We start from the raw sequence: 22,689 nt of genomic DNA on the forward strand, positions 1-22,689 counted from the left end.
GGGGGCAGGCCCCTTCGTCAGGTGATATCATATCACCTGACGAAGGGGCCTGCCCACGAAACGTTGTGCTGTTTGACACAATAAATCCATAGGGGTATATCCCCTTTTGCATTCTATTCTGTGTGCCGTTTCCTCATTCTTCATTCCCTCATGCTGCTTAACATTTGGCCTATTTCATGGCCATTCCCTATTTCTATGAGAACAAAGAGGCTAAATAAATGGAATAATTGAGTATAATATGTAAAGAAAAGAGACTAGGAGAATAGAGGTTGAGTGAGGAGAGGAAGAATAATAGTCCTGAGAGTGGGCCCCTGGTCTAAGGTTTTATGGTGGGCCCCTGGTTCCAGTCCGACACTGATGGTGTCTTATTGCTAACCGTTTACCTGTTTATGGATGTAGGAAGGAATCAACACTCAATAGAATTCATACAAGCTCTGGTGATTCAGATGGAGACGAGGGCCCGCAACAGGTAGAAAGTGGGACAAATAGATTTGCTGCGCTCTGCGTGGCCACATTTTTTGACCATGTTCATTTTGTGGCCACACAAATCTTCAGAAATCACGAAAATCACCAGAAATCGGGGGAATGCTTAAGAGCATAATATTAAAGGGGTAACAAGGGAAATGGGGAGTAGGGGAAAGAGTATCCAGTATTGTAGACTTGTAAGCAGTAAGATACACTTTTCAATACTAACAGGGGGTCCAGGTGCTCAAGCCCCAGACCTTCAGCTTGGGGAGGTAATATCATACATTTTCAATTCACTTGTAGGCTGTGCCTCCCAACTGTCCTGTTTTGAGTGGGACAGTCCCGCTTTTGACAGCTCAACCCACAGTCCCGGATTTATACTGATATGTCCAGAGTTTCTCTTTCATCTCCTACTGAACATCCAGAAAAAGATACAAAGTGTCTATCTTAATTGGCTCTTGACAGAGAGCCCAGAGTAGATACTTAAGATAGTTTTTTAACAGTTTTAGATAAGATAAGAACTAAGACTCACAGCTTAACAGGCAATTCACTTTCATTAGCAAAACTGTAATACCACATAAAAACCACAAAAGTGTGTTCAAACTTTAATAACTAACCAAATTTTGTAATTTTGTATAATTTTGTAATTTAATATAATAACTAACCAAAAATGGTAATTAGGGGGCGTGGTTCAAAACAATTACGCAAACCAAAAGTCACATACATACATTATTGGTAAAGAACCTCTATTTAACTATACTCTTACGTACCTCCCAACATTTTGGAAGTAAAAAGAGGGACAAATTTTTTTTCTGCACGTAGCGCAGCGACATTTTTTGACCACACTCCTTTCTGTGGCCACACCCCCTAATTACCATGTTCATTTTACAAAACTTGGCAGGTTCTGAAAGTTTGAAAATAATTCTCCTTATCTAAACAGTTTTTTTTTGTGCCTCAAAATTGTTACAAAGTATCTTATTTGCACCCGTTAGTTGTTCTGTGCTCTCTGTTAAAAGCCAATTAAGTGAGAAACTTTGTTTCTTTTTCTGGCTGTTCAGTGCAGAGAAAATAGGGACTTTCCAGTACAAATGAGGGACTGCGGGTTGAGCTGTCAAAAGAGGGACTGTCCCTCCGAAAAGGGGACAGTTGGGAGGTAAGCACTTTGACAAAATACAGGGAACGCTGCGCATAGAAAAGAAAACTGTAAATTGTCCCATACGGCTTTCCGTAACCTAAACATACACGTCCAATCGTTCCTATGAACTTGTATAAGTGTGACAAATATTTGGACTGCTATACAGCTATCGATTTACTCGTCACGCCACCAAGTGGCTGCGCGCCGTCTCACGCTTATATAGTTTGTCGTCGGTACGTCACAACCACGTCTCGCGAGAGTGTGACGGAATCCTTGGAAAGTAGGCCGGCTGGAGCCCAGGAGCTGGCCATCGAAACGGCGATGCGGGATATTTAAACAGCGGTCCGGGGCTGCGGGCTGTGTTATGAAAATCGGGACTGTCCCGCGAAAGGCGGGACAGTTGGGAGGTAGTTTGCAGTTTAGCCAGAAGTTGAGTCTTACGGTCCTTATATGACGATAGAAACTACAAGGTAAATGTGTTTTGCAGCTGTGCTGGGTTGGAAGAAATGGTGTGGGCTGGCTAACATGACGTATTCTATTTCATGTCCACCAAGTAAAGCAACTCACTGCTTAAAAATGGACGTGTAGCCCTGTGCAGCCTTCAGAATTCCAAGGAAAATTGCAATTGGTTTTGATTTTTATGGGAGGTTATTGTCTTAGCAGAACAACCAGGGGCCTGGAATGAATAATCAGCTATAGAAATAAAATGGAAGCTTTGCAGTCCTGCTGTTGTTTTGGTTCCTTCTACACTCCCTCCTGTCTGCACCAATGTCAGCAGATTCCTGTGGGGGGGGGGGGGGGTGCAGAGTAATCAGGATGGCAACACTTAGCAGCAAAGGGGCTGATATTTAACGGGTGCTTCACCTTTTAGTATTTTATAGTATGGTCAATTATAAACAACTTTCCAATACCTTTTTTTAATAGTTTTTGCTTTATTTGACTTATGCCACTTTCCAGTTTTCAAATGGGGGGGTCACCGACCCCATCTAGAACAAATGCTCTGTAAGGCTACACATGTAGGGGCACATTTACTAAGCTTGAGTGAAGAATTCGAAGTAAAAAAAACTTCGCATTTCTAAGTTTTTTTTTTTTGGGTACTTCGACCATCGAATAGGCTACTTCGACCTCCGACTACAACTTCGACTTGAACGATTCGAACTAAAAATCGTTCGACTATTCGACCATTCGATAGTCGAAGTACTGTCTCTTTAAAAAAACTTCAACTACCTACTTCGCCACCTTAGCTACAGTGTTAGCCTATGGGGACCTTCCCCATAAGTTTTCTAAGCTTTTTCTGATCGAAGGAAAATCCTTCGATCGATGGATTAAAATCCTTTGAATCGTTCAATTAGAAGGATTTCATTGTTTGATTGAACCATTTTTCCTACGATCGATCGTAGGATTTGCGGTAAATCCTTCGACTTTGATATTCGAAGTCGAAGGATTTTACCTCGAGGGTCGAATTCGAGGGTTAATTAACCCTCGATATTCGACCCTAAGTAAATGTGCCCCTTATTGTTATTGCTACTCCTTGATTCAGACCCTCTCCTATTCATATTTCCGCATCTTGTTAAAATCGATGGGTGGTTGCTAGGGTAATTTGGACCCGAGTAACCAGCTGGCTGAAATTGCCAACTGGACAGCTGCTGAATAAAAAGATAAAAAACTCAAAAACCACAAAGAATTTAAAAAGAAAATGGAAACCAGTTGCAAATTGTCTTGGCATATCACTCTCTACATCATACTTAAAGGTTTCTTTTTTCTTATTTGAGTCGACTTCCTTCAATACGTGCGCAGAAATATTTCTGCTGACATTTTTTCCATTTATTTAAAGGCATTTAATGTTACTGTCTGGTGATGGTTACATTTGAAAGCGGCTGGCTGACCAGCTGGAGAGCTGCAGACTGTATCGGGTGCAAAAAATTTTTTATCCGCTGCTTCCAGGTTCTCGGAGTATAATCATGGATGAGTTCGGCACACCATATCTAAATTATTCAAATGCTAGGTGCTCACTATTTGGCAGCTACCTGTCAGCCCCCATATAGTGCACATGGAACAAACCCCAAAAAGGGGGTCTTCATCAGGGGCACGCGCAAAATTTTTGATTTAGACAGCATTTTTAGGGGTTGAAGCAAGTTAGGTTCTTTAGCCTGCATTATTAAGTTATGGAATAAAAGATCAACTTTTTTTGCTAAGACTGGTGTGTCCTGTTCACTCTAATTTTCCACGTTCTCTGAGCTGTTCGCTGACTTTTCCTGTTGCGGTGAAACATAGGAAAATAATATTAATTGCAGATTGTTCCACAATATCAGTGATGTTCCTAAAGTGAGCTATAATAACAGCATGGATTGCATTTCTTCCCAGATTTGGTTATCCCTGATTGGATCTGGCAAAGTATAGACTTTGCCAATATCTGGCAACCTGCATAAACAAGTCATTCAAAATGTTTTAATAGCCATCCAAATATTACAATTATGTTTTCTTTTATTTCCCTCACTTATTGTTTGGGTTAGACAAGATCCTTAGCTGAAAACTACGAAATGGTGCGATCATGTTCCGCTGCTAACTGCGTCAACCGTCAGACGGCACTAAACAAGCGCAAGGGTATAACTTTCCATCGGTATGTATGTAGTAATGTGCTCTAACTATCTATAGTATTCTCTATAATAACACACCTTTTGGATTAGATTTATTAGGTTTACATTAAAGGGGTGGTTCACCTTTAAATTAACTTTTAGTATACTATAGAATGAACAATTCGAAGCAATTTTTCAGTTGCTCTTCATTATTTATTTTTAATAGTTTTTGAATGATTTGCCTTTTTCTTCTGACTCTTTCCAACTTTCAAAAGGGGGGTCACTGACTCCATCTAAAAAACAAATGCTCTGTAAGGCTATAAATTTATTGTTATTGCTACTTTTATTGTTCATCTTTTTATTCAGGCCCTCTCCTATTCATATCCCAGTCTATTATTCAAAATCAATGCCCAGTTGCTAAGGCAAGTTGAACCATAGCGACCAGATTGCTGAAACTACAAATTGCAGAGCTGCTGAATAAAAAGATAAATAACTCAAAAGCCACAAATAATAAAAAATCAAAACCAACTGCGAATTGTCTCAGAATATCGCTCCCTATATCATAATTACGTTAACTCAAAGGTGAACAGCTCCTGATTTGTACAATCATGCCCCCCTTATTTTTAGACACATACTATATAAATGTATTTTCTATTTTATGTAAAGTTTGTTATTGCTGATTTTATTAAAGGTATGGGACCTGTTATCCAGAATGCTCAGGACCTATGCTTTTCTGCATAATGGGTCTCTCTGTAATTTGGATCTCCATACCTTAAGTCTATAAAGTCATTTAAACATTAAAGGGATACTGTCATGGGAAAAAAATTTTTTCAAAATGAATCAGTTAATAGTGCTGCTCCAGCAGAATTCTGCACTGAAACCAATTTCTCAAAAGAGCAAACAGATTTTTTTATATTCAATTTTGAAATCTGACATGGGGCTAGACATATTGTCAATTTCCCAGCTGCCCCAAGTCATGTGACTTGTTCTCTGATAAACTTCAATCACTCTTTACTGCTGTACTGAAAGTTGAAGTGATATCACCCCTCCCTTTTCCCCCCAAGCAGCCAAACAAAAGAACAATGGGAAGGTAACCAGATAACAGCTCCCTAACACAAGATAACAGCTGCCTGGTAGATCTAACAACAACACTCAATAGTAAAAACCCATGTCCCAATGAGACACATTCAGTTACATTGAGAAGGAAAAACAGCAGCCTGCCAGAAAGCATTCCTCTCCTAAAGTGCAGGCACTAGTCACATGACTGGGGGCAGCTGGGAAATTGACAAAATGTCTAGCCCCATGTCAGATTTCAAAATTGAATATAAAAAAAATCTGTTTGCTCTTTTGATAAATGGATTTCAGTGCAGAATTCTGCTGGAGTAGCACTATTAACTGATGCGTTTTGAAAAAAAACATGTTTTCCGATGACAGTATCCCTTTAAATAAACCCAATAGGCTGGTTTTGTCTCCAGTAAGTATTTATTATATCTTCGTTTTGGAGTACAAGCTACTGTCTTATTATTACAGAGAGATATGAAATAATTTGGAAAAAGTTGAATTTTTTTTGGATAAAATGGAGTCTATGGGAGATGGTCTTCCTGTAATTTGGAGCTTTCTGGAAAACTGGATTCCACATACCAGATCCCATACCTGTACTTTGGTTTGGAGCAACAAAAGTGAATGTTGTTAGGACTATGCACATCTGTTTAAAGTCAATTTGGACTTGAAAATGATCTGTTCTTGATTTTCCATCGCACATGGAGATTTTTTTAAGATTGGTCTTTATAATTTGTAATTGTTTCATGGCCATTTAGCAAATAATTTACAGTTTTGCCACTTACTTTGGCCAAGGATTCTTGACTTATGGTTGGGACGTGTTGTTAAAGGGATCCTGTCATGGGAAAACATGTTTTTTCCAAAACGCATCCGTTAATATTGCTGCTCCGGCAGAATTCTGCTCTGAAATCCATTTCTCAAAAGAAAAAACATATTTTTTTATATACAATTTTGAAATCTGACACAGGGCTCGACATATTGTCAGTTTCCCAACTGCCCCGGTCATGTGACTTGTGACAACACTTTAGGATGGAACTACTTTTTGGCAGGCTGTTATTTCTCCTACTTAATGTATCTGAACCAGTCTCAGTGGGATTAGGTTTTTACTATTAAGTGCTGTTCTTAGATCTTCCAGGGAGCTGTTATCTTGTGTTAGGGTGGCCATAGACGTAACAATTACGATCTTTCTTGGAAAAGATCTTTCCAAGAAAGATCGTTCGCTTCAATACACACGTGTAGAGCTGAATCGTCAGATATACGGGAAGAAACAATAGAATTCTACCTGTATCTGATGATTCAGCACTAACAATAGGCAATGTTTGGGTCCCTTCAAAAGCACCCGATCAAAATTTTCCGTCCAGCCTGATCGATATCCAAATCTTCTGTCGATATCGGTCGGCTCTTTTTCCACCATACACGCAACAAATATCGGACGAAAATTTGTTTTGTACGATATTATCTGTGAGTCTATGGCCACCTTTAGGGAGCTGCTATCTCGTTACCTTCCCATTGTTCTGTTGTTAGGCTGCTGGGGGGGGGGGAGGCAGGGGGTGATATCACTCCAACTTGCAGTTAGGGCTAGTCCACACGGGGAGATAGCGACGCGTTTGCGGTCGCGGCGACAAAGCGCCGCGACAGTCGCCGCGACCGGCGCAGGCGACAGTTTTGTATGGGCGCCTATGTAAAAACGCCTGTGCTAACCACACGAGGCGATGCGCTTTTCAACAGTCGCCTGAAAAAGCCTGGCGAGGCATTTTCAGGCGACTGTTGAAAAGCGCATCGCCTCGTGTGGTTAGCACAGGCGTTTTTACATAGGCGCCCATACAAAACTGTCGCCTGCGCCGGTCGCGGCGACTGTCGCGGCGCTTTGTCGCCACGACCGCAAACGCGTCGCTATCTCCCCGTGTGGAATAGCCCTAAAGAGTGATTGAAGTTTATCAGAGCACAAGTGTTCTTTTGAAAAATGGATTTCAGTGCAGAATTCTGCTGGAGCAGCACTATTAACTGATTCATTTTGAAAAAAAAACATGTTTTCCCATAAGTGTATCCCTTGAAGTACAACCTCTGTCACTGTGAAACTGACTTCCAGAGCCCCCCTGAAAAAAAAGGCTGTGACCCCAAACCAATTTATTTTGCTGATTTTTCACTGTTTGTGGTCTGCTAGTCTGATTAGTTCTCCAGGCAGTGTTCAGAGTGTTCAGCTTCCAGGCCTGCAGATGAATTATACAGGAGGTCATGACACAACTTGATGCAGCCCACAACCTACGCCTCTGGTATTTTTGTTCTTTGTGTTTTAACATTTCAACAGGGCTTTTGGGCAGGCCATAAATGTGTTTAATGTTAGTTCCACAAAAACAGAATTAACCAGGTGCGGCTATTTACTTCCTCCAGCTTCAGAATAAAGTGTAGAAAGAAGAGGCCATTTATATTTTCATTAAATCTTAACTGCATTAGTGGCTGCTGTCAGGAGATGAGACAATCTACCCACACCACAACATAAAATCATGCAGCCGATACAGATTTTACATTTTTGAAAATACAAGTTCTCTGCCACATATCACGTGGTAGACAAAATTTTAAAATGTATTTACTACTAGATTTTAATATGCATATCCTACCTAGTATACATGCCTTTTCTACATTATTTTTTTGAGTGATGCACTTATAAGGCATAGAGTTGGTGGATTTTTTTGAAATCTCTTGAGAGCAGCCGACTGCTGTAGTTGACATTAAACACACTAAGGATGTGCTGGCACCACAAATACTAGGCCATATAATTATTTCTTATAGGTATCACAACTCTTGCTTTACAACTGTAACTACACTCGCTTGCTAAAGATAATGGGAGCTGACATTCAGAAGCAGCTGGTAGTCTGGATATTGCTGACCTTTAATATCACCTCTCTTGCTTTACTGCCAAGCTGTGACATGATTCATATAGGAAGTACCTTGTATAGCTATGATGAATGTCCTGCATTGCTCTATAGAAAACAGAACACTAAGGGGGTTATTTACTAAAACTCGAATTTTTTATTAAAAACAAAGTCGCCAAACTCCCATCAACGAATTGAACTCGTTTATCAATTATTCTTGAAAAAGTTGGTGCGACAAATTTGTGTGTCAATTCAAATCATATGATTGACGCTCCAAAAACTCGACTTCATCAAATTCTTGCCGCGAAAACTCGACTTTATTAGACTTTAGTGGACTTAATCGACTTTATCGGACGAAAACCCCGACTTTATTAGATTAACCAGCGCAGATCACGTTGTCAAGAAACAACTTTAGGGACATCTGCCATTGACTTCGACATGACCTCGACAGGTTTGAGATGGAGTATTTTCTGAGGTTTTTTTCCCCTCTAAAAATTGGAGTTTTTCCTTTAAAAACTTGACCAGAAAAATTCGAGGTTTAATAAATGGGTCCCTAAAGTTTTTTTGTTTTTTTTTATAGCTGGAAACGGAGCTGAATTTATAAAGTGATTTCTTCTTGATCTTCCCTGTAGGTTTCCAAAAGAACAAGCTCGCAGGCAACTTTGGATTACTGCTGTGACCCATTCTCATGCTGCTGTGGGAACGGACTGGACTCCTTCCATTCACAGCTCTCTCTGTTCCCAGCACTTTAACAATACACAATTTGACCGGACCGGACAGACTGTACGGCTGCGGGACAGTGCGGTGCCAACAGTATTTTCAACACTCAACTACTCAAAGGTCATTTTACATTTTTCAGCATTAGTGCTTGTGCTGAACATGCTTTAACTACTAATTAGGGAATATGTATGGTTTTTGTTATTCATAGCATGTAGAGGGCAAAATCTGATATTGAAATTAAAGTTGCATTCCGCTGGGAACAAACATCAGTTCCCCCAGCTACATCCTTAGGAGCACTCGCTTATTATACAGTGGGTTTCTTTGTTGACTCCATTTTCAGTCTTTGCCCTGTTTAGTGAAAGATATAACAAAAGCATACATATTTCTTTATTAAAATAGGTAGAAAGCAAGTTCAGCACATTTTTAATTCATTTTGGGAAAGGGGTTATACTTTAATGCTTTATTGATCTTAAAGGCACCATGATAATAAAATCTTTCCTATAGCAGGTTCTTTGGGACTTGAGTTAAATCCTGATAGCCTTCTGGTCTCCCTTACGCCATTTATATACCGCAGTAGATACTAAGGGGAAGATTTATCAAGGGTCGAATTGAAAATTAAAAAAAATTTTATATTCACAACTGTCAAATTTGACTAGGGCACAGCGCAGGGTGGCCCTGGGACAGCAGCCCCGATGCCCCCCCCCAATCCGACCCTGGGGGCCACCAGTAGTCAATTACAGTCCATAATTGGCACTCAAAGGAACTTTTTTCATGCCTTCTGTTGCTCTTCAACTTTTTTAACATTCGAATGTGGCTCACAGGTAACAAAGATTGTGGACCTCTGTTCTAGACCAATCCTCATTGTCATCTTGTGGAATTAGAACACACAAGGAGGTCTGTAGGAGGTAATATTGAAGCTTGCTGCTAGTCATCCTGATTAAGAGTGGCTGATTAGGCAAGGCTAAAACTACATGCGGGGTCAGTAAAAACTTAATGGGGGGGGGAATGGATATATTTTTATATCCCAAATCCATCGAAAAAATAAAAATGGAGGTGCAGTGTCCCTTCATCACAGTACAGATTTTATAACATTCTCTTGCTCCAATATCTCAGATGTGTCTCAACATTATATCTTTCCTTCTATCTCTTAATGTTGTTATATTATAATCTTATGTTGTCATTGCTACAGGATCGCTGGAGTTTTCTCATGTACCTTTTGTCTTGCCTAGGTTTTGTTTATTGTTTGATTTAAAGGGGTGGTTCACCTTGAAGTAACTTTTAGTATGTTATAGAATGGCTAATTTTAAGCAACTTTTCATTTTTTCTTTTTTATAGTTTTTAATTGTTTGACTTCTTTTGACTCTTTCCATCTTTCAAATGGGGGGGGGTCACTGACCCCATTTAAAAACAAATTCTCTGTAAGGCTACAAATTTATCGTTATTGCTACTTTGTATTACTCTTCTTTCTATTCAGGCCCTCTTCTGTTCATATTCCAGCCACTAATTCAAATCAGTGTGTGGTTGTTAGGGTAATTTGGACCCTAGCAATCACATTTCTGGAATTTCAAGCTGGAGAGCTGCTGGATAAAAAGATAAAATAAATCTCAAAAACCGCAAATAATACAAATAAAACCCTATTGCAAATTGTTTCACAATATCACTGTCCATTTTATACTAAAAGTAAACTCAGAGGTGAACCAACCCTATGTATTTCTTATATTCTGAAACATTCTGCACTGGTTGATCTGTGACCTAATGGGAGATCTATTCAGACTGTGTGGCTATCCAGAAAATATCAATTGGTGGTGGGTGCTAATGACTTCTTGGGGCTTAGTGATGTTGAATTTGTAAGTGTAATATCAAAATGTGAAAAAAGGGACTTAACCTCCATGGCTCTATCAATGAATTGAACAAGATCCAAATAGTTTAAAAAGGCAAAATTTAACAGAAGAACAAATCATGTATATGGCCGCTGCAGCTGTGGGACAGACCGCTGGGTCTATGAGAATAATAACATTTTATTAGTTAGGCACACATGTAGGAGTACGGTCTGTATACTTACCTATATTGTGTGGGAGTGGGACAGGACATTGATCGCGATTGCTAAATCACTAAGGAAGTCGCTGGACTTTTACACCTGGACTCCCAACATTACCTGTCAGTATCTTCAATATACAGATCCCATTGCGGTTTTACAGCATATACATTGTATACAGCGCTATCTATTCACATTGTGGAACTGTCTTTTGAGAAAGATCTAGTGCTCACAGTATTGGGACAATCCTGTAACCTCACAATATTTTGGACAGCGCCTAAGTTCCATTTTCTGTTGTATACAACACTTTTTACTATTTCAGCTTAGTGCCTTATCAGCTGTGTGACCATTAACCACTGGATATAATTATTGGCATAGATGTGTGCCTAACTACTAAAATGTTATTATTCTCATAGACCCAGCGGTCTGTCCCACAGCTGCAGCGGCCATATACATGATTTGTTCTTCCCACCTGCTTTAATATAAGGCAGGTGGTGGGGTGAAATAATTTAGGAGAGGGATCCCTCCTCCCATTTGCTGCACCTTGTTTGTTTTTTAATTTGTTTTAACCCTTTAAGTGCCAGTAGAATTTCACATTTTGGTTATGCGAAATGCCAGCCGTTTTTGAAACATTTTGTGCTCTCGCACTTTAGGGGCATTTTCTGAGGGGAAACCTATAGTTTACCTAGGAAAACTATACATTCTTTTTTTCGGTAGAAACTGAGCTTTCTAAATCTGCCTGAGTTTTCATGTATTTCCACCTGTGCAAAAAAAATTTATAGTGCTAAATACCAAAAAAAAATGAAAAATTACCATTTTTCATCGTATATCAATTTATACCAGAAAAATATTTCTTTTTACGGATGAAAATCCAACTGATTTGGAAAGCCGTATGTCTCTCGAAAGTGCCAATACCAGATATGTATAGTTTTAGGGAGATTTAGGATTGTACAGCAAAAACTCCCTGCAGTATATTACCGAATTTTGAAAGCACTAAGGCAGAAAACAGCATGCTTTAGATTCCAAGGCAAAAAATCCTGAAACCGTAGGTTTACCCCAGAAAACCATACATTTTTGAAAAGTACACATTCTGCCGATTACAAAATGGGTAACTATGTCTCTCTACTCCCAACTACCAAACATAAAAGCTTGTCTGAACATAGCGGTTTTTCTAAAAAAAAATTCAAAATTCTGAAAAATCATTTCAAAGGTTTTATTTTGCTGCACCGCATATCCCAAACTATATTAGGTACCAAGAAAAAGCACCTGAAATATGAAATTGTCCACTGAACAGTTTGATACCCATTATGCATAGGTTTACCAAAGTATCTGGCATTTAGAGACACCAATATGAAGTTAGCACATCCAAATTGTTCAGGACTTTACTTCAGCTACTGTAAAATCAACACATTGACTGCATTTTTTGTGGGGTAAAAACACAGAAATATATGTTTACCCCCCAAACCCATATATTTTTGGAAAGTACACATTCTACAGAATCTAAAATGGGTACCCATGCCTTTCTGCTCCAAACTACTGAGTCGCAAGGCTTTCCCAAAATTGTCGGTTTTGGTGAAATATCTGAAAATTGCCTCAAACCTTCAACTTCCCAGCACCATATCACGCATGTATCATTACGTACCAAGAAAAAACACCCTAAATATGATTGCCAGGGTTCCTCCGAACAGTTTGGTGGCCATTGTTCATAGGTTTACCAAAGTATCTGGCATTTAGAGGCCCCAAAATGAAGTTAGCGCATACAAACAGTCCTGTGGATAACTTCAGCTAATGAAAAATCAACACATTGACTGCATTTTTGTGGGGTAAAATCACAGAAATATATGTTTACCCCCCCAAACCCATATATTTTTGGAAAGTACACATTCTACAGAATCTAAAATGCGTACCCATGCCTTTCTGCTCCAAACTACTGAGTCGCAAGGCTTTCCCAAAATTGTCGGTTTTGGTGAAATATCTGAAAATTGCCTCAAAGCTTCAACTTCTCGGCACCATATCACACATGTATCGTTACGCACCAAGAAAAAGCACCCTAAATATGATTGCCAGGGTTCCTCTAAACAGTTTGGTGGCCATTGTTCATAGGTTTACCAAAGTATCTGGCATTTAGAGGCCTCAAAATGAAGTTAGCGCATACAAATAGTCCTGTGGGTAACTTCAGCTAATGAAAAATCAACACATTGACTGCATTTTTGTGGGGTAAAAACACAGAAATATATGTTTACCCCCCAAACCCATATATTTTTGGAAAGTACACATTCTACAGAATCTAAAATGGGTACCCATGCCTTTCTGCTCCAAACTACTGAGTTGCAAGGCATTCCCAAAATTGTCGGTTTTGGTGAAATATCTGAAAATTGGCTCAAAGCTTCAACTTCCCAGCACCATATCACCCATGTATCATTACGCACCAAGAAAAAGCACCCTAAATATGATTGCCAGGGTTCCTCCGAACAGTTTGGTGGCCATTGTTCATAGGTTTACCAAAGTATCTGGCTTTTAGAGGCCCCAAAATGAAGTTAGCGCATACAAACAGTCCTGTGGATAACTTCAGCTAATGAAAAATCAACACATTGACTGCATTTTTGTGGGGTAAAATCACAGAAATATATGTTTACCCCCCCCAAACCCATATATTTTTGGAAAGTACACATTCTACAGAATCTAAAATGCGTACCCATGCCTTTCTGCTCCAAACTACTGAGTCGCAAGGCTTTCCCAAAATTGTCGGTTTTGGTGAAATATCTGAAAATTGCCTCAAAGCTTCAACTTCTCGGCACCATATCACACATGTATCGTTACGCACCAAGAAAAAGCACCCTAAATATGTTTGCCAGGGTTCCTCTAAACAGTTTGGTGGCCATTGTTCATAGGTTTACCAAAGTATCTGGCATTTAGAGGCCTCAAAATGAAGTTAGCGCATACAAATAGTCCTGTGGGTAACTTCAGCTAATGAAAAATCAACACATTGACTGCATTTTTGTGGGGTAAAAACACAGAAATATATGTCCCATTTTTGTGGGGTAAAAACACAGAAATATATGTCCCAATATATCCCCCAAACCCATACATTTTTGGAAAGTACACATTCTACAGAATCTAAAATGGGTACCCATGCCTTTCTGCTCCAAACTACTGAGTCGCAAGGCTTTCCCAAAATTGACGGTTTTTGTGAAATATCTGAAAATTGCCTCAAAGCTTCAACTTTCCAGCATCGTATTGTCCATGTATCATTACCAGCAGAAAGCATCCTAAATATAAATGTAGGGGTCTACTAAACAGTTTGATGCCCAATGTGCATAGATATACCAAACTATGTGGCGCACAGAGACCCCCAAATGACAATAGTGTATATACATTTTCACGGCTGACGCGCTGGCTGCTGCAATATAACCACCCGGTGTGTGTATTATGCGACATTAGACCCCCTAACAGTACAGAGACCCCAGAAAACCATATATTTTCAGAAAGTACACATTCTGACGAATCCAATATTTATAAATACTGTATGTGTTTCTACTGCAAACTGCCAAACTGCAAATCAATGCTGAATGTAACAGTTTTTATCAAATTTCTGAAAATCGTCACAAAGCTTAAATTTTACCCCATTATATGCCCCACATTTCATAACGTATCAGCATAAAACATCCTAAATATGAACGCCAGGGGTCTACTGAAAACTTTGATGCCCAATATGCATAGATATACCAAACTATGTGGCGCACAGAGACCCCCAAATGGATATACAGTAGATAAAATTTACAAGGCAAAACAAAATAAGGCAGTAAAGAGTGAAATGCAAAAGAATCCAATAAAACCACAAAAATCAATGTTTTTTTTTCCAGACTAGTGTTATCGGCCATCAGAATCACAGTTTGAATATTTTAGCTGGGCCAAATAGGTTATACGGCTAGAAACAAGTGAACACAACATATGCAGAGCTGAAAATGCAATAAAATGGCTAAAAATTCAATAAAATGCACCAAAATACCCAAAATTGCAATATAATCATCGAAATAACATACAAAAGGTATTGCACAGTACGGTTAGTGAATACGCTATTCGTAATGGCAATAAAACATTTTTTTCAGCCAAAAAAAGAGACGACGCGATAAGGGAAAAAAAAAAAAGCCATAATGCCATGTATGTGCGTGTGTACAATTGGTAAATTACATGTTATGTGCGCGTGTGTGCGTGTGCACATGTGTGTGAGTGCAGTGAGTGTAAGTGACCCCCCCAATTCCCAAAAATGTATGTGTAAGTGTGAATCTAAGTGTGTATTACTGTAATAAGTGTGTGTTGGTGTGTTTGTGTGTGTAATTGTTGCACTAACCTGAAAAAGTCGCTGGAGACTGTTGCAGACGATCTGGAAGGGCCCCAGGAAGACATCTGCGACGTGAATCCCCTGTCCCTGTGCTGTGGGGGCGGAGCTGGATGGCGCAGTACAGGCTGCAGCAGCAGGACACATAAGTAACACGTGCCTGCTACTGTTTTGGGGCCCCTGGGCGATCGCGCCCCAGGGGCCACTCGATCCCCTGCTCTGCTCGTTGCCAAGGGGCAGGGGATCGAGGAGGAACGGAGCAGGGGCTCTAACAGCCACTCCTCCGCTCGAGAACCCGGAAGTGCTGCAGAACGTAGAATCTACGTTCTGTGGCATTTCAAGTTACTTTTCCACAGAACGTAGATTCTACGTTCTGTGGCACTTAAAGGGTTAAACTATTTGGATCTTGTTCAGTTCAATTCATTGATAGAGCCCTGGAGGTTAATTCCCTTTTTTCAGATTTTGATATTTAACTTATTTGTGGACACTCCTTGGACTCTTTTCAATGACTATAATAATTATCTATTGTCTGGCTTGTTCATTTTTAAAGTGTAAGTGAATTTGTAAGTGTGGTTTCAAACAGGGAAATGCATTTTGTCTTTCATCTCTTGCTGCACTTGGCCGTAATCTAGATGCCTAGACACTGCTCTGCTCTTGGCTGCACCACTCGAGACTCAAGGCAGACAAGAAACAACAACATCTCCTTCCACAGGTCAGTATAATGTTTATATGTCTATTGGGTGGAAGCTCTGTTAGTGGGTCATTCATCGTCTTTGGAAATGTCACATATTGTGACACATATTGTCACATGTAATTAACCAACTTAAATCCATTTATTAAGCTCATCATATGGCGTCTTAATGAGCATGGTCAAATGATGAATCGGATTTCTTTACATATCTCTTTAAGGCTTCCAAGGAAAGATGATCCCCGGAGAAATCTTTGGATAGCCAATTGCCAGCGCACAGACCCTAGTGGCAAAGGTCTATGGGATCCTTCTTCTGACTATGTATACTTCTGTTCTAAACATTTTGAGAAAAGCTGTTTTGAAGTTGTTGGAACAAGGTAAGACTCCACCTAAATTTCCTCCTAGATATATAATTTTAAGATTTACACACACACACCATCACCATTTTGGAAATTTCAGTACTAGTTTTTTCTAGGGATGCACCGAATCCACTTTTTGGGATTCGTCCGAATTCCAGAAACCCTCGTGAAAGATTTGGCTGAATACCGAACCGAATCTTAATTTGCATATGCTGTGGTTTTGTGACGAAAAAGTCAAGTGATTTCTCTTCCCACCCCTAATTAAGATATGCAAATTAGGATTGGGTTCAGCCAGGCACAAGGATTCGGCCGACTCCTGCTTAAAAAACCTGAATCCTGAATCCAGTGCATCCCTAGTTTGTTTCGGGTGCTTGCTGCTCCCTTTCTCAAGGTGGTCTCCATGCAGTACTAGGACTACAATTCCCAGAGGCTCGCTTAAAGGAAAACTATACCCCCCAAACAATGTAGGTCTCTATTAAAAGATACTGAGTAAAACAGCTCATGTGTAAAACCCTGCTTCATGTAAATGAACCATTATTATAATAATATACTTTTTTTAGTAGTATGTGCCATTGGGTAATCATAAATAGAAAATTGCCATTTCAAAAAATAAGGGCCGCCCCCTGAGATCGTACGATTCACTGTGCACACATACAAACCACATGTAAGGTCACATGAGCCAATTAACTGACAGAGTTCTGTCTTTTGCTTCCTCACTTCTTCCTGTTACAGTTAGTATTGTAGTATTTCTGGTCAGGTGATCTCTGAGGCAGCACAGATAGTCACAAAATGGTGGTTCAAGGCAAGAGATGTAAAAGGGCAATATTTATGTAAATATATATTCCAGTTTAAGATTCTTTAATATGTCATTCAATTTGATATAAGCTATCTGTTGCTTAAGTATTCATTTTGGGGGTATAGTTTTCCTTTAAGCCCTGTGGTATCCCATGTGGTCGGGATGACGTCACCTTTGTGCGCAGCAGCGCGGTGTCCATGGTGAGGGAAATTACACCTGCATGACAGCGCCGTCACGCTGACGTTGTCGCCTGCACGCTAGAGCTGCATATTTACGTTGCGATGTTGCGAACAAAGGTAACGTCGTCCCGACCATAAGGGACGCCACAGGGCTTAAGCGAGCCTCTGGGAATTGTAGTTCTAGCACTGCGTGGAGACCAGCTTGAGAAAGGGAGCAGCATACACCCGAAAATGTTGCACAGATCTCCATATGGATGACTATATTTAATGCTTACAAAATAAATGTTTTAAACTTTTATACCATGGTGTGCGATCTCGTTGGACAATGTACATATTTTTAGTGGAGTGACTCACCACATTTTGAGATAACACACCCAGTACAGCTTAATCACTTCTTTTCAGTCGATGGCTAAATTTGTTTTGGTCGCTAGTCTTTGGGCCTGCTGATTAGATTGGAAAGGATGTGGACACCTCCACTTGCCTGTCTAATGAACTTTTTTTTTTTTTATCATTCTGAATATTCATTCTGGGTACATTCAGTAATGATTAGACCATTACATTTAAGACAACCAGTTTGCCTGGTCTGTTTTGTTTTACTTTGACATGCAGCAGTGCCCATTTGAATTGGTGCATCTTGGGCTGCATAATTTCAGTTTCGATGAAGAGCCCTTGGATTGTCCATGCCATTTTCCACGATGCATGATTTTATTAAACATCTCTTAATTTTTTTGCCCATTTCTCTGTTGTCTCCAGTAATTAAAGTGCTTTGTAACTGATTTCCACAAACTCCTTAGAAATACCCAAAAATGATTGGCATAGATTATGCTGAACATTTATGGGTCAATAAAGTGAAAGTACTTCCAAGTTTTTGATGCAGGCCCAACAATCGGATCATAACGATGCGTAAACAGGCGGTCGGATCGCGGGGCCGCATCAACGAACAGATGCGGTCCGCGATCCGACGGGATTTTTTGTCTGGTCCGATCGACATCTGCCCGACTTTCGGACAGATATTGATCGGAGAAGCCCGTTGGAGGGCCCCATACACGGGCTAATTAACTGCCGACTCTGTCTGTCGGCCCATGTATGGCCACCTTTATTTTCTGCTGACCTATAGCAGATGGGCCAAGTATATATTACATATACAGTAACTGATAAATGATAGACGTGTAATTAGGAATTTCATTTAGACTGAAATTGGCAAAGCAACCTGTGCATTCTACATTAATGTTTTTATGTTATCCCATTATGTTGATTGTGTTGATTAAATATCTTGGATTATAAAGGTATTGTAGCCTTGATTTTATTTGTCTCCTAGTGGCTACCATCGTCTTAAAGAAGATGCTGTTCCAACATTATTCCTGTCGTCTGCTAAGCTTCGGAGAGCAGCAAAGCTTAAAACTCAAAAAAGGAAAAATGCAAAGAACACAAAAGGAAAACGAAAAAGGTAATGAAATGCTGGTTTTTTTTTTTTTCTTCTTACTGGATGTTCTCAACTGGATTAAAGAGTGAAAACACTTTCAGTATTGTATACCACTGCCCATATTAGAAGCTAAACTCTCCATTTAAATACATCCATTTAAATTTAAAGTCCTCTTATGTTTACCTTGGTTAAATAAGTTCCTCAGCACTGTCATGACACTACACTTGGAGGGTTATTAATGTCTGAATGCATTTTTAGTGAAAAACAAAAAACTCTTAATTTTTCGGGATTTATACCCCAAGGATCTGAAAATCCAGCATCTCAGACCTGCCGAGATTGTATATAATTCAATGGGAGAATTCCTGAAGATATCCTGATCTGCACTAGGTTTCGGGGAAAAATCCAAAAAAGTTTTTAGGAGGAAAATAAGAAAAATTAGTGTGATTTGAATTTTCGGACGATTTTCACGTTTTTTTCCCAAACTGGAATTTTTCTGCAAAATATATTGATAAATAATGGGAAATACGGATTTGGTCGGAGTATATTTCAGAAAATAATGGAATACATTTGGATTTTGATAAATAACCCCCTAAGAGATGGTTAGCATTTGTAAGGAGGACATTTCTGGAGAAGTGGGTGTAATGGCAGGCAGCAGCAATCCTAGACCAACACTATGAATAAAATGTATAGAGTGATAGTTTTACTGGTGATGAGAGGGAAAGTGTATTTAGTATCCTGCTTCACTTCTTTGCACCTATGCAGATAAAGCTTGTATCTCGAATTTCCTTTTTTTGGTACAGTATTCAATTGCTTTCAAAAACGTCATATATGGGTTTCTAACTTTTCTTTGCAGGAATCTTCCATTGCATGTTAATCCAAGTCTGTCAGGGAACCCTGATGAAACTGCTGCAGAATGTTTTGATGACAGAAGGTATGATGGAGTGCCTACACAAGACTTGGTTAACTTCCATGGACTCTGCCCTGAAAATATAGATCTTCCAACCGATCCAGCTCCAGCAGAAGGAGCTGTGGCCACCACAGTTGACCAGATGCACCCAGAGGGCACCTTGGAAGATATGGAGGTTTCTAGTGCTATTAATGGGCCCATCTCAGACTGTAGCTTGAAAGTATCTATTGTAAGAGATAAAATGGCTTCAGATATGTCAATGGACCCAGTGGAAAATTCCAGAGAAAGGGAAAATGAACCTTCCTGTCCTGTCTCTCCTTCAGCGTACATGCTGCGCCTCCCTCAACCTCCTGGTGCCTACATCCAAAATGAACACAGCTACCATGTGGGCAATGCTCTTCTTTGGAAGAGACGGGCTGAAGCTGCTTTGGAGGCTCTAGGTAAAGTCCAAAGGCAACTGGAGGCATGCAGGCGTAGGGAGCAGCGACTGAGACTTCGCTTTTCTGCTTTACAACAGGAACACTTGCGAGAAAGACGTGCACAGTCCGATGTTAGAGAAAAGCTAAAGGAACATTTGCAGGTGTTTGAGCTGCAGCTTATCAATGATTTTGTATAAGTCTCACTGAGGAGCAGCCATGGGAGGTGTAATTCATGTACAGCTTTATCATAAATATGTTCTCTCAGCAAGTCAGTTGTGTCTAGATTCCCTTTATTCTTCATTTTACTAATTTCATTGACTTTTTTTTTTAAAGGCGAACTATCGCGAAAATTAAAATGAAATACAAGCTTCCTCATACTGCCGTAAGAAATTACAATCAATTAAATATTCTGCATTGTTTCTGAAATAATCGCGTTTATGTTCACTATTCCTCTCTCAGCATCTGTTTCTCTTCATTCTGTCTTCATGCAGCAGTTGGGTGTCAGATAATCATTGACAGTTGGATCCAATATATCTTATAGGGGGGGGTCTTCCTTTCCTAGCAGATGTATTAGAGCTCACTCATATAACTGATTCCAGTACAAACAAAATCTAACAAAATAATTGCCTTTTGCACAAATTCTGCATGTAGAGAGACATGATGTCTGGTGATTTTAATAGAGTGAGCTTGAATACATCTACCAGGAAAGAGAGCCCCCCTATAACATATATTGGATCATTCATCTGACACCCAACTGCTGAATGAAGACAGAATGAAGAGAAACAGATGCTGAGAGAGGAATAATGAAGATAGACTTATTGATTATTTCAGAAACGGTATACCATTTTCAATTGATTGTATTTAGAAAGTTTTTTATTTCAGTATGAGTAGGAGTATATCGGTATAAGCTTATATTAAATTTTCATTTTTGCAAAATTCCCCTTTATTTTTGTGTGCAAGTTATATCCACAGGTATCCTGATTAAACTACTTATATTTCATTGTTATTGCAGTCATTTGGATTTATCCGATTACATTCAGTTCATTTGAATGCATACTTTTCTTTGTACCTGGAATGCTTAATGTTAACATTTTATTCAGTTTTTACTATCCAGTAAACGTTTGAGTCTCTGCTTTAAACCATTTTCACTCCGTTAAATATTCTTCTGCAAAATATATGTACTGTTTAAACAAGAAATGTGCCATGTTTGTAAATATGGTTTATTGTTTAGCTGATTTCTGATCATCTCATTTCTATCTATTGTATATGAAGGGGTGTGTGACGGCTTATTTTAATGGAAGCAAGCTATAACCTTATGAGGAAGATGGGAATTTAGGTTCATAAATATTACAGCGTTAGATAGGAGCCAACTCCTCTTATAACTGGCCAGCCCTGGCTTATTGTGACCATAATATTTCCTCTTTTTTTTTTTTTGGCCACACATCTGGCTGTGTGAGCTGCATTTTTTTTTCTTTACAAAAGTTGAATTATTTTCAACATCTTTTAGAATATAGTCCAATATCTATCAATATCAACATGCAAAAGGTAAGCAGTTCCACGCATCATAAAAATTTTTGGTGCATTTAAAACCAATCAAATCATATGTGACCAAAAAACACACTGGGTTATGTAATAATGTATGTTATAATGTTAAATGTTTTGACCTGTTTAATATGCATCAAATCAGTGTGTTGTGTGTGTGTGTGTGTGTGTGTGGAATGGGGTATTTCACCTTTAAATGAATTTTTAGTATGACGTAGACTATTTTGAGAGAATTTACAAATGGTCTTTTTTTTTTTTTTTAAATGTACTTTTTTTTTTTTCAGCAATTCTGCAGATTGGAATTTTTGAAACAATATGGTTACTAGGGTTCACTTTACCCAAGCAGCCATTCATTGGTTTGAATACAAGCCTGGAAAATGAATTGGAGAGGGAGTGAATAGAAAAATACACAAAAAGTAACTAACTCATGGAGCAATAGGTTTTTGGCAGTGACCTTCAACTGAAGCTGAAAAGATTCAAAAGAGGAAGGCAAATTATTTAAATACTATTAAAAAGACTAGCTGAACCTCAGCTAGAAAGGACATTTTATAACATACTAATAGATAACTGAAAGTTGAATGTCTCTGCAAGCACTAGGCACCATACAGCATATGTTACTGCCCACTGAAGAGAAAATAAAACCAAGATAATCTTAAAATTAGGCTATAATCTCCCTTTGCTTTAATACATGACCACTGCACGCTCAGAAAAGACTCTTTCACTTTAAAAAATGTTTTGGATTAATACACATACGTGTAGGGTTTTAGATAACCATATGTTTTCATTAGGATTTGTCCTTTTTAGTTGTGCTTTTACTTTTTTGGAATGGTTTGCTCGTTGTTGCTAAATTCTAAGAATGTCAAGATGTGCAAAAGAAAGGAGTATCGTATAAGTACGGGGGAATATATTTTCATATCTCTTATATGAACAGCGGATACAATGTAAATGCTCCCAAACAGAGATTGATGGTGCTTAATAAAGCTTAATAAATGCAGCTTCCCTTTTAATAGTGTCTTTAATCTATGTATTCCTCTTTGTTCTTTACTATGTCACCTGTATGTGTTCGTTGAACATCTTCTTATTTTTTTTTTCTGTTTAATAATTTTTGTAATAGCCTAGGAAGAAACCATGTAAAGGTATGAATGATCCACACTGGTTAAAAAAAGACAAAAAT

General features: G+C 39.0%; 1 protein-coding gene across 2 annotated transcripts; it reads left to right on the plus strand.

The window, feature by feature from the left end:
• The first annotated feature begins 1,833 nt into the window (after positions 1-1,833).
• Positions 1,834-22,509, plus strand: thap7.L (THAP domain containing 7 L homeolog). 2 transcript variants are annotated; one of them, XM_018226173.2, is made up of 7 exons: positions 1,834-2,070; positions 4,114-4,220; positions 8,741-8,948; positions 15,835-15,914; positions 16,112-16,267; positions 18,543-18,671; positions 19,501-22,509. In XM_018226173.2, exons 2-7 carry the CDS (start codon positions 4,141-4,143, stop codon positions 20,168-20,170), a joined length of 1,323 nt encoding a protein of 440 aa, XP_018081662.1. In that variant the 5' UTR covers positions 1,834-2,070; positions 4,114-4,140; the 3' UTR covers positions 20,171-22,509. The 2 variants fall into 2 exon arrangements, with proteins under 2 accessions (XP_018081662.1, XP_041425388.1); XM_041569454.1 differs by lacking the exons at positions 1,834-2,070; positions 4,114-4,220 and adding an exon at positions 7,247-7,508.
• The last annotated feature ends 180 nt before the right edge of the window (positions 22,510-22,689 follow it).

This window comes from Xenopus laevis, chromosome 7L, assembly GCF_017654675.1.
Source record: "Xenopus laevis strain J_2021 chromosome 7L, Xenopus_laevis_v10.1, whole genome shotgun sequence".
NCBI classification, from domain to species: domain Eukaryota; kingdom Metazoa; phylum Chordata; class Amphibia; order Anura; family Pipidae; genus Xenopus; species Xenopus laevis.

What these genes read in the sequence shown, in the direction of transcription:
- thap7.L (XM_018226173.2), top strand. Translation starts at nt 4,141, where the DNA reads ATGGTGCGATCATGTTCCGCTGCTAACTGCGTCAACCGTCAGACGGCA. An exon ending in AAGGGTATAACTTTCCATCG is followed by an intron (nt 4,221 to 8,740) that starts GTATGTATGTAG and finishes TCTTCCCTGTAG; the next exon opens with GTTTCCAAAAGAACAAGCTC. An exon ending in AACAACATCTCCTTCCACAG is followed by an intron (nt 15,915 to 16,111) that starts GTCAGTATAATG and finishes TATCTCTTTAAG; the next exon opens with GCTTCCAAGGAAAGATGATC.